Source organism: Limulus polyphemus, unplaced genomic scaffold, assembly GCF_000517525.1.
Source record: "Limulus polyphemus unplaced genomic scaffold, Limulus_polyphemus-2.1.2 Scaffold3312, whole genome shotgun sequence".
NCBI classification, from domain to species: Eukaryota; Metazoa; Arthropoda; class Merostomata; order Xiphosura; family Limulidae; genus Limulus; species Limulus polyphemus.
Window position 1 is genome coordinate 27,121 of NW_013668922.1, and position 12,290 is coordinate 39,410.

Below are 12,290 nucleotides of genomic sequence, written 5' to 3' on the forward strand. Positions count from 1 at the left end.
ACGGCAAACTGTCAATGCAGAGATCTATAGTCAGCAACTGGAGTGTTTAAATCAAGCCCTTCATCAGAAACGCTCTTCACTTTCAATTAGAAAGGTGTTCTTCTTCTTCACGACAATGCACGTCCACATGTGGTATGTTTGACACAACACAAGATTATGGAGTTAGGTAGGGAAATTCTCCCCCACCCACCATATTCTCCAGGTATGACATCATCAGATTACCATCTTTTTCGTTTACTGCAACACCATCTTAATGGATAAATATATGCAAGTGTGGAAGGTGTTAAAGTGATTTCTTTAATCAGGGCATTAATGACCTGATTGTAAGATGGAAAAGCGTCATTGATAAGAATGTAGAGTATTTCATTTAATAAATGTTTTGTTTTCATTTAAAAAAAGACATTAATTTCTTGACGACCTAATATTTAGAAGGTGTGTGTGCTGATAATCCTGTCATGTTGCTTTTACCATTTATTTGGAGCAAAAACAGTATATCTTTCAGTTTTTATTTTTGCAAACAATAAGCATTGTTTATTTGTAACTTGGTATAGGGCACATGCAAGCACTTCACTTTTATATGAAACATTACATTTTTATCTTTTGTTAAAAGACGTACATAACTTCACATATAACCAAATCTAGCTTAAATTGGAAAACACCAGCTATTTTTGGTGTCTAGAATGGTACTTGTTACATATTACAATTTACCCCAGATGAATCTCTAACTTATTATGTAATGTATTATAATTTCTAATAGCCTGAAACTGAGGTAAATGATAATTTAGATTTAGAAATTAAATAAATGTCAATGTGTATCCAATTTATGATACTTGCCAACAAGATTGATACACACAATTTTTTAATACAACTATATTTTAATATACAAACAATAACAGTTATTACAAATAATGATCTATGTCCAAAAGTTTTACAAGCTTACAAACAATATTTAGTTCCCTATCTGGTCTGTAACTTCCTCGATATCTTATCGAGGGTTTACAATGAGTGAATTAATTTTGAGTAGATGTAGAAGAAATTCACATAACAGGAAGCTAGCTGGCTCTGTGTTCTTCAGTCTTCACTGCCACATGCTGATTTATCCATTGCTGAAGGTATATAATATTTTCATAAAAATACTAATGTCCGATGATAATCCGCTAAAGTTAAATGGTTTGTGGTATTCGAAATCTATAAACGTTCCTGGTCAAATATCTGAAGTTGCTGATTAAGAAGTGTTATAACAATCACAGTTATAGCTTCCGAGATTTATAGTACACCAACTATAGCAAACCAATAATATATACTGGCTTTTGGTGCATCACATTGGTTATATATATAGGCGTGAGGAGAGATTCTTGAAATTTCAGCTTGTGCAACAATATAAACAATACACCAATGTTTATGTACACACATATATTGTTGATTCTTACACTCAAGAATTTTCTACAATTTTAGTGAATAGGTGGGAATTTCGCAATACAGATTTAACAATATATGTTATGTACACTTCTACATATAAATTTAACTTAAACAAATATCAATATTAAAATAGAAATAGGATAGTAAATCAGTCACATATTTTGTATGAGAATACTTTCATCAATAGTAAATTTTTTCCAAAACTATTATTTGTGTTTCCCCATACAAGATAATCAAGTCTGAGAATGTTTTATTAAAATTAAGAGAAATGTATAGTTATATTCAGAGAGTAATTTCTTTTTCAGAAAATATTTGTTAGTGCTATAGAATTCATGATGTGAATATTTAAATTTGAAATTTTATTTAAACTATTCCATGCAGTCTCTGGAGTATTTTATTTTTTGAAGGCATGTTGGACCAAATAATCAACCTAGTTTCTGAAGATGTGTAATATATATGCACAACTAACTTTACAATTACATATGATCTCTAAAATTGTTTTACAGATTCATTAACCCAGTTAACTTCTTACAGTTTTTTAAGTATGACTTTCTTAGGTACATAAAGCCAATTATTAGATGATTTGTTTTTGCTTCTAAATATGACATTGATATTTGCACATAAGAACAGCTAACTCTTTCAAACTTCGAAGTATGACTTTTCAATATTATACCTTACCTTTTCTCACATAATAGCTATCCTCAATTTATACTACTCTCTCTATATGTGCAGTTTTTGCTCACCACTAGCCTTGAAACTCCCACCTAACATTATATGTTTACACGTGGTATAGTTACACTGTAGCACATAAATGAGCATGCAACAACCCTCCACCAATAGGAGTGTAACACATCTTAGCACAGCTGCCTCCCTATATACTGTCGAGCAGAATCATCACTTCTCAATATAACACTCGTGTAATAAAATGTTATTGTTTATTTTTTGCTCATGAGCTTTTTAGAAATAAGCATTTTTTTAAGTTCAAAGTATTTATTGTTGGATTTTCACTTTCCAACATCTTTCTGCAACAGCAAGACATTGTTCACACTAGTCTCACACCTACATTAGCATCAGGTTTGTCTTTGTTGAGAGATGGAAGGGCTTTTGTGCAGTGAGTGGTGTAGTAGTTCATACAGCCTGTGCCTTCTTTTGTACCTGACATATCTCTACCTATGTTTATTATTTTTGACAGAAAGGATTTTGCTGGGTTTTTCCCACTACCTACCTTCGCCTAATCTTACACCCATGTTGTTTTGAATCTACCTAAGCCTTTTTTATCTTGGGACTAGGTTTCTCAAGTATATTTCACTCCTTCTCTTTGTAATTCATTCCCTGCTTCATCTTTTCATATTTTTTACTTTCTATCCAAATATGTTAGTCTGTATTCAGTTCATTTTACCACCACTTTGCTGCATGAATGCCTAGTCCTCCTTCCTTTGTTACCTCATATGACTAGGCCTAACTTTGTATTGTACTGCCTGTCATTGACTCCTAAACTTTGGAGTCTTCAGATTCAGGAGCTAGATCCTTTTTCTTTTCTTAGGCTTAAGTTTTCCCACCTTCGTCTTTCATTCTCTACCCTTTTTCCATTATTTTATCTCCATTCACATTCTTTCCATGGTAAAGCCACCATTACCTTGATGGGTTTTCAGTGGATGCTCATTCATTTATCTTCTCTACAGTAGCATGTTTATCTTCCTTAGCATGATTCCTTGATATTTGTTTCATCTGTTGCTAAAGTTTGTTGGGGCATGATTACCTTGTTACTCAAGTCCTTTTTGCCTCCCTTTTCTCTCATATGCCTTCATCTGGCTCCTTTCATCTGCCTGTGTGATTTTACTGGAATGCTTGTTTCTCTTGGATCATATGTTGTGGCTGCATTCCAATATTCTTCCTTATTCTCACTGGTTTACCATCTCTATCATGCTCCTTATTTGCCTTTCCCTATCTCCTTTCCTTTTGCTTCCTCTTCTCTCCATATCTCCACTTTCCCTTCCTCTGTTCCCATCTGCCCTCCCCCTGATCATAGACTTCAGTGCTGTCAGCCTTTGTGGTGAAAATCTTATTGACTCAGGGTTGATGGGTCCTGTTTACTTAGGTTTATGGACCTTTGCCCTCCATATACAGCTGATTGTGGAGTACTGGGAGTTCTGTCAGGGAGCCTTACTCTTCATTTTTTCCCTCTCCTCCTCCATTGTCTCCTGTTTCCCTTACTTTCCCTCCTCCAAGGGATCTCGTTTCTTGCCATCATCTGTGGAAGTGTTGGACTTAATGATTCAAGACTCCTTGGATGTGTTTCTCATACTTTTCCAGGATTTATTCCCATCTTTTTAGGGTTTATAAGGAATCTGTAACTATGCATCCAATCTTAGTCATTTCATGTCTTTGTCAGTTTCTCGACGTCCTTCAATTTACCATGGGGACATAACTCACTTTGTGGTGATCTTTTGCTCCAGGACTGGGAATGACCAAGGTGGACTTCTTGGATGTTTCTTTTCTCATTTGACTCCATCTCAACAATCCCCCTACACCCATTCTCCTCTCCTCCTTTGGGAGGAAGTGAGCCTGGCTGGGTTGGTTGGTCAACATTGATAAGTTGCACCTAACACCAATTTTTCATTCATTTGGGTGTTTGCATCTCCACACAGCCCAGCCTTCTCTTCTTTTGAGAGATGTGGAGTGATTAGTTTCCGCTGTGTTATCCTCTCCTTCTCTCATTGTGCAGGAGGTTCTCTCTCTTATGGGGACTTGGGCTTCCATGGAATCCTTTATTCCCTTTGGTTGTGCTCATTTGTGAGGTCTACAATGGACCCTGTATAATCACTGGTTGGTTCCTTGCTTCAGTCCTCCTGTTCTCCACCATTCCCTTCCTTACTCACAGACTCCACCTGGTGACTTAATACACCCAATATCATAGAAAGTGTTCCTCTTCCTTCCTCTCATCTAGGTCTCCATTTGTTTCCATATTCCTCCTTGATGAGATAAGGGGCATGACTCAGCTCTCAGATGATTTTAGGTCAGTGGTTTCATAATGGTTCATCCTTTTGTATCGCTCTTTTAGACGTCTGACTTTGAATAATTTTCTTATGATGGTTCATGGTCATTTAGTGATGATCCATACAGCCAAATCTACTGTTGTTTACCATATCAATTGCCAGGGGGTATCCAGACTCACTCTCTCTATTTCCACACTCTTAACCTCTGTTTGCTGGACCTATGCTTTACAAATATGTCTTATAGGTTGTTATATTCTGGGTGCCCTGATTCTTGTCATGAAATGTCTTTTCAGGCCTGACAAGATACTACCTATGGGATGGTCCCTCGATCCTCTGGTGTTCCAGTAGCTGGGCACTCCTCTTCTAAATGCTTTTGCCACTCATCTTAACACCATACTTACCCTTTTCTTGTCCCCATTTTCTCATCCCTCAGCTCTGGCTGTAGATGCATTCCATCAGGACTGGTACAACCTTTTTCTCTATGCTTGATTCGCACTTGATGGCTCAGCCATGATTTCCTCTATTGAACCTTCTCTGGTCCTCTACTCCTCTTTTCATACCTCTGTCATGCTCCCTACTCCTTCAACCTCACTTCTTTCTCTCTTTCCAGCAATGTTGTCACTCCAGTTTCACTTGTGGCTTTTGTCTGGTCCCTTGTGAGACATTCTAGACTCTCTTCTAGTGTAGCTTTCCTTCTTTCTCATTTTGTTTGTTTATCCTCCCTCCTTGTCTATCCAAAAAAATGGCACACATTCCATAGTTGGACTCTGCGTCATGACTTCTCCCCTTCCTGTCTTCCTGTTCCTCATCTTGCTAGTTGTTTGCCCAAGGCTTATCACTTTCGACCATTGCTGGGTACAGGGCAGCTCTAACTAATACTTTTGGGTTTTCCCATTATTGTCATGTATTTTCCTCTCCTGTCCTTTCTCTGCTATTTCATTATTTTTGCCATCTTCATTCTCCTCTCCAGCAGCCCTTCTTAATTTAAGCCTGAATATTGTTTTCCTTTCTTTGCACCTTTAGTCTCTTGTTCCTTGTACCATCTTTTGCATAAGTCCTACTTCTTCTTTTTTGCCTGTGGCAGTAGAAGATTTGACTTGTATGCCATTGATGTTTTCCATATTCTTTTACATCATTTTTATATTCTTCATTACCTTGCTTGTGCTTTTCTCTCCAAAACATCTGTGGTTCGTGAAGGGGAAAGCTTGTTAACTCCTATCTCCCTTTTTTCTATTTCTCAGTTATGTTCTCATTCTCATCATTTTCTCTGTCCCATCTATGTGTTTTTTTTGTTATTTGGTCTGCACTGCACCTTTTCACAATTCACACTACCGTCTATATATTCTACAGAATTCCTTATTTCCCCAAGATAATTCTCCTCTTATCCTCACAGGATGGCTACTGCAGCTCATCTATTTATTGCTTTATTGGATGTAGATTCACAGTGACTCTTTTAGGTTTCCTATTACCAAACCTGACACCTTACTCTCTCTCTGCTCACTTCCATTATCCATTGATGGAGATCATAGAGGCTGGTGTGTTGACTACTCTGCATACTTTCGTCGCACATTATCTTTGTCATCTGGCTGTCTCATTTTCTTCAGGTTATTGACTTCCTCCCATTGCCATTCTACATAACTTACCAGCTCTGATTAGGTGAGTTATTTTTCTATATCTCAGACAATGCAATCTTCAAGGTCTGTAATGCTCACTGATGAGATGGAGTGTTCCAAAAGATTGCTCAAGGGTTTCTCATGGTATATTGCTTCATAAATATGGTTCTTTCCAGACCATACCAATTCATGGACTATCATGAGTAAAGCAGTGTCAGGATTGCTGCCCATCCATCTGGTCCTGGTTGAATAAACTGGGACTGGCTTGCTTTTAAAAATAGCGCTTTTGTGGTCACCCATTGCACAGTCATAATGTGTTGCATTCCTCTGGACTCCCCATCTTCTAGTGGAGTATGGAAGTCCTTGCCACATATCAGTTCCTAGCTGGTGGCATGGTCAGCCATGGAGACTTTCTTCTAAGAGTAACCACTTCCACTCAGTTGAGTAGAATGGTGGTATTCTGTTGGTGTAAATGGTGTGTCCTCTCCTCCTACTGTGGACTGAATGAACAATACCTGATGCTGCCTGGTTTTGGACTGGATGAATCCACCACAGGCAGCTTACTCTTCCAGCTGGCTTTTCCCCATCCTACCACCTCCTGGATGTTGGTTCCTAGGGGGTTTGGTGTTGGATCGGTGCAAGACCAGCCAATATAAGTCCTCACACGTGGTTGGTAGAGGTTTAATCCTACCGTGGACTGGACAAAATATTCCTGATGTTGCCTGGTTTTGGACTGGACTTGACCCACCACATCTGTATTCCCCTTTCCTAATGTTGCCTAGATTGCGGATTCCTGGATGGTCTGGTGGTAGTTGTGTACTGGGTCTGCACACGTGTACTATCTAGGTTGTCAGTATAAACATTTTCTTTTCTGGTTTCTGGTATCAAGGTGGAAATGGATGGGACCTTTCTCCTACTGCAGATGAGAAGAAATATACCAGATGCTGCCTGGTTTTGGACTGGAGTTGACTCACCACATAGAGTTTGATGTGCCCTAGCTACTCTACACCATCAAGCTCGTCCATTTCCCCCTACTGGACTTGTTTCTCTTCTGCCCGACTTGACAACATGTATCTTCAATGTGGGTGAAAAGTAGACCCTGGTACAGAACGGGTGCAGTCTCCCACAGGTGTGCACCTATGCTTTCATGGGTTCTCTTTGGGTACTTTCCAATGGGGGCTGATCTAGGTCATTGGTTCTCAACCTTTTTGAATCCAGGAATCTCTTTGGGCATCAAATTTGTGTCGTGAAACCCTTCACGGCATTCGTTACAAAAAAATTACTGCAATACTAACAGCTGTTACTCACTAATTTAAAACAAGGTAGTGACTTACTGTTATGTTGTATCTTTATAAAACCCACTATGCTAATAAAGAAATATAATGTAGTTGGATTACAATTATGTGACTATTATGTATTTACACGTTAGAATATGCAGAACTTTTGCATACTACGGAACCCTGTGGAAACCCAATACCTTGCAGAACCCCTGGATGTCTGTTGAGGAACTTGAGGGTTCCGCGGAACCCCTGGATGCCTATCGAGGAATTCAAGGGTTCCATGGAACCCCAGTTGAAAAGCACTGATCTAGAAACTCTTGCACCAGTCTATTCAACATTTCATTGTGGAATTCTACCTATAATGTGGTATTGTATCAGAAGTTAACATTTTCCAACACTGAAAATGTATTTCCAATAGATATTTAATCTCGCATAATAGCTTTCCTTGAATTGTTTCATGGATATGGTAGTGCCAAACAACTAATTATTTTCATTTTTTAAGTGTAACTTTTACAGTTACACAAGACCTATTACCTTCTTCTGTGTTCTTTCTGTCACAACATAGGTCTCATAGACGTGACTAACCATTTGCTTTTTTATTAAAATATAGTAATAAAACACAGTTTGGTCCCCAAGATATTTTTATTAACTTGTACCAGAATTACTTATTCAGGATTAATGGTCTTATTTATGTGGTTGTTTCTGTTTTCAGTTTGACAGAAGACGAGCAGCTCTTGATGATTCTGATGAAGATTTCTGAGAAGTGCTTATCAACATTGGTCATTGTTTAAATGAAACATTATTCAGAAGAAGAATGTGTAAATGTTAAGCCTGCAAATTACAGTTACATGTACATGACTATAATGTTGAGACATGGAAATCAAGACTTTGCCAGGTTCAGATTTACATGCTCTGGTTAAAATCTGAAAATAATACAATGACTAAAAGAAGGAGAGATGTTCACTGAAGTTTAATCTTTTTTTTTTTTTTTTCATATATTATTTGAGTGCCAGACTAACTTTGCATAATAATATTGTTTTGCTAAGTTTCAGACTAACTATATATATGGGGAATAAAATGCATTTTGAAACTTGGATTTTTTTAAACTCCATAGGAAGACTACATAAAGAAATTTCAGTAATAATTCATAAGATTTAAGAATTATAAAAATTGGAATGACAGTATAAGTTAGGTTACCTTATAAATTCCATCATTAGAAATGGAAATAGCTTAATACAATATATTATGTATCTTGAAACTTTTTGAATTGTGATTAAATCTTCCTTACCGAACCACATATTTTTATGTGTTGTTTTTAATAGTTAATTCTTAATTTTTGAAAGTACATGATTTATTCATTCTGTTGAAGATCCCTTTATATTTATTTTGTCAGTAATACAGAGTTCATGTAAAGGAGATAAACTTGGCTTTTCCATTTAACCAAATACCTTGAAAAGGTGAAAGTGGGGTTGCATTGTATATACATAAAAAAATATTGGATCTGAAAGCTAGAAAGGGAAAGAGGTGTACAAAAAAAATCACTGAAACTCAACTTCTAAATGTAGCTAATTTCAGTTTCTAAAAGAGCGAAAGTTTGCTCAAACATGATGTTATTTATGTATAAACTTGGTATTGCTGAATCAGACTTTTGGACTTAAAACAGCAAATCATGTATATATTCATCAATTCAGTAAGTAAGTGATGTGCACGTTAAGAATGGCATGGTCGTGTCAGTTGAACACAAAAAAAATATAAGTTTGATATAATCCAATTAGGTTTCAACAGTGAACTAAAGTACTGTAAAACATTTAAAAAAAAAGAACTGTAGGTTAGAAGTAGCTAGAAAAGATAAACAAAAACCTTGAGTAAATCGTTGCATTTTAGCAACTTTTGTAAGATCATGTGTTGTATGTGAATAAATAAACCTACCGCAACAAGGAAATAAATAAGTAATTTTTGTTTTTCAGTTTTGTAAACTTGAAATAAGTTTCAAATATAAGGAGTTTTTAGCTATTTTCATTAATAACTGTCAAGGTTTAGACTTTACCAACAATTCTTGTTGATCACATCCGCTTCTCTCCACAATGCACCTTGTGTTCACCAGCCACTTTCTCAGAGTTCCATGTTGGCTCACTCAATTCTAGTCACAATAGCTCCATTTCATGAGTTTTGATCCTTGAGAAAAACTGTCTTAAATTTATGTTCAAGCCATTAAAAGCAATATCCTCCAAAAAGTTGTTTTTTAATTACATTTTTTCTCTCTCTCTCCAAAGTATTTGGAAATTAACATTGTTGCAAAAACATTACACTTTAAAATATAATTTATTCTGGATTTTTTTCTAGAAAACTTGATGAGGGCTAAACCTATTACAAGACAATTACTTCAGTTTTACATATGAAATTAATTACAAACAGTTTGAAAGCAAAATTTGAAAATTATCAGTCTTCACTTAATATGTATACAGCAGGTTACCAATGGTACTTGAATTATAAAGTATGCTTAATAGCACAAAAAGTAATGTGCAGTAAAGTTAGTTTGTAAAACCGTATATACTACCTGTAAGCCAGGCATTGCCTAGTAGTTACTGGATTGCAGATTAAAATGTCCAAGGTTTGTGCTGTGATGCTTCTGAGTACACTCCACACTTCCAACTGTGGGTCCATTATAAAAGTGACCGACTGACTTTCCTCTGATCAGTAATTCAAAAGTAGGGATGGTTACACCTGAATCATAGGAGTTCTTTGAACTGGCAATTTAGCATGGTTCATAAAGTGCTGTTTAGGTATAAAATACCAATATCTTCTGCCTGATGTAGATAGCATTGAGTAAAATCTATCCCTTCTTGCCAATACTCGGGCACGAGGTCTAATGTGTTAATCCACTAGGAACTTTATAACGTGTCCACATAACCATCTGTCATGGTAAGGGAAATGCATTGATCCATATTACAGCATTCACTGTTTGATTTCTTTGCTATTGACATCTGTACCTAGGATGAATGGACAGTCATGCTTAGAGCAGCTTTTCCCAAAGTGTGGTCCGCGACCCGGTATCGATCCATGAAAAAAAAATGCCGATCCGCAAAAACTAAAAAAAAAAAAGTTAAATTAATTTTAACCATTTCACTACCAACTGCCATTTTTAAACTTTCTCCAAGCCCTTGTTGTATATTAAAGAAAAAATTAATCAAACCAGTTAATGTAAATATATTCTAATAAAATTAATATTTTTCAAATACATTATAATTTAAACTTTCATTTCATCTAACTTGGATTTCTCAGTATTTCAATTAAGCTAATATAATAGGAAGGAAAAGTGAGAGTTTGTACTTAAGGCTAGAAAACTATAGCATTCACAAGTTGAAGGCTGACTTTATACCTTCAGTCCCTCCGGAATTAAGGTGTTCTCACTTAGTGCAATTTATAGAGCCTAATATTACGTTTTACGGTGTTGATAACCTTAAGATTCTTGTGAAATGATGTAAATTTAAACCACATGTAAGCTAGACACGTCTCCCTGCTGAGTCAAAGCCCATCGTCCCCTGTCTGCAGGTAAGAGCAAAGAAGGGATTTTGTCTCACATTAAAGGACCATTTGTTCATTCACGAAAATTTGTTTTTCCACGAGATCTTCCAATGAAAACTTAGTTATGGCCTCCTATAAAATTTCAAACTAATAACCAAGACAGGTTATCTGCATACTATTAGTGAAACGTTCATACTTCCTGCAGTAAAAAATAACCAATAAAACAAGAAAATCAGTTAAATGTACTGTCCCTATCTAATAATACAGTGAAGCATAGAATTGTGGATATGGAAAAAATATTGAAGAAACACTTATACGTCGAGTTCACTTGTAGTCAGTTTTTCATTACAAGTGAATGAAAGCACAGACATAGCAGATAATACCAATTTAATGTGCTTTGTAAGATATGATTATAAGGACACAATTCTTATAGAACAAGGGCTGACAAAATTTTTAATTTAATCAATAATTTTATAATTCAGAGTGGTATTCAATGGAAAAACTCTGTTGGATTGAGTACCGATGGTGCTTGCTCAATGGTAGGTTCTCATACAGGAGTTTTTCAGAGGATCCGAGCAGTGGTACCAGACTGAATGGGTGCATTGTAACATTCACAGAGAGGCATTAACAGTGAAGAAAATGCCCTTACTTTGAAAATAAACTATGCAAGAATGTGTTAAATTCATAAACTATATAAAATCTCGTTCGTTGAATTCCAGAATCTTTACTGCTTTGTGCAAAGCATTGGGAAGTGAACACGAGCATCTCCTATTACACTGTGAAGTTCAGTGGTTATCAAAAGGAAATGTCTTAAAAAAGACTCATCGAAATGAAGAATGAAGTTATCTTGTTTTTGGAGCAACATCCCCCATCAACAAAGGATGCAATATTTGAATTTAGAGACAGGCTTCATAATTTACATTGGTTAATTAAAGTGGTCTATTTATATGACATTTTTGGCTTCTTAAATGCGTTAACTCTAAATTTACAAGGTGCTAACATAAATATTTTAAAGTCCAGGGAAAGATAGAAGCAGCTATAAAAAATTAACCTGTGGATACATCGAGTTGAGAAGATAAATTATAAGCCTTTCTGTACTTTTACAGAATTACAAACCAAGATAAAGATGTTTGTTTTTTTGAATTTCGCGCAAAGCTACACGAGGGCTATCTGCGCTAGCCGTCCCTAATTTAGCAGTGTAAGACTAGAGGGAAGGCAGCTAGTCATCACCGCCAACTCTTGGGCTACTCTTTTACCAACGAATAGTGGGATTGACCGTCACATTATAACGCCCCCACGGCTGAAAGGGCGAGCATGTTTGGTGGGACGGGGATTCGAACCCGCGACCTCCAGTTTGCGAGTCGAGTGCCCTAACCACCTGGCCATGCCGGCCGAGCAAGATAAAGAAGGTAATATTCCAGGTGAGATTTCCTCATCAATCAAAGATCATCTTTTGG

The 12,290-nt window shown here is 36.5% G+C and overlaps 1 protein-coding gene across 1 annotated transcript in view; it reads left to right on the plus strand.

The window, feature by feature from the left end:
* Positions 1 to 9,261, plus strand: part of LOC106469114 (programmed cell death protein 5-like) — a 35,672-nt gene extending 26,411 nt beyond the window's left edge. Inside the window, exon 5 of the mRNA XM_013929569.2 lies at positions 8,021 to 9,261. Within this exon, the coding sequence (XP_013785023.1) occupies positions 8,021 to 8,068 (48 nt within the window). The 3' untranslated portion in view covers positions 8,069 to 9,261. The remainder of the gene's footprint in view (positions 1 to 8,020) is intronic.
* The last annotated feature ends 3,029 nt before the right edge of the window (positions 9,262 to 12,290 follow it).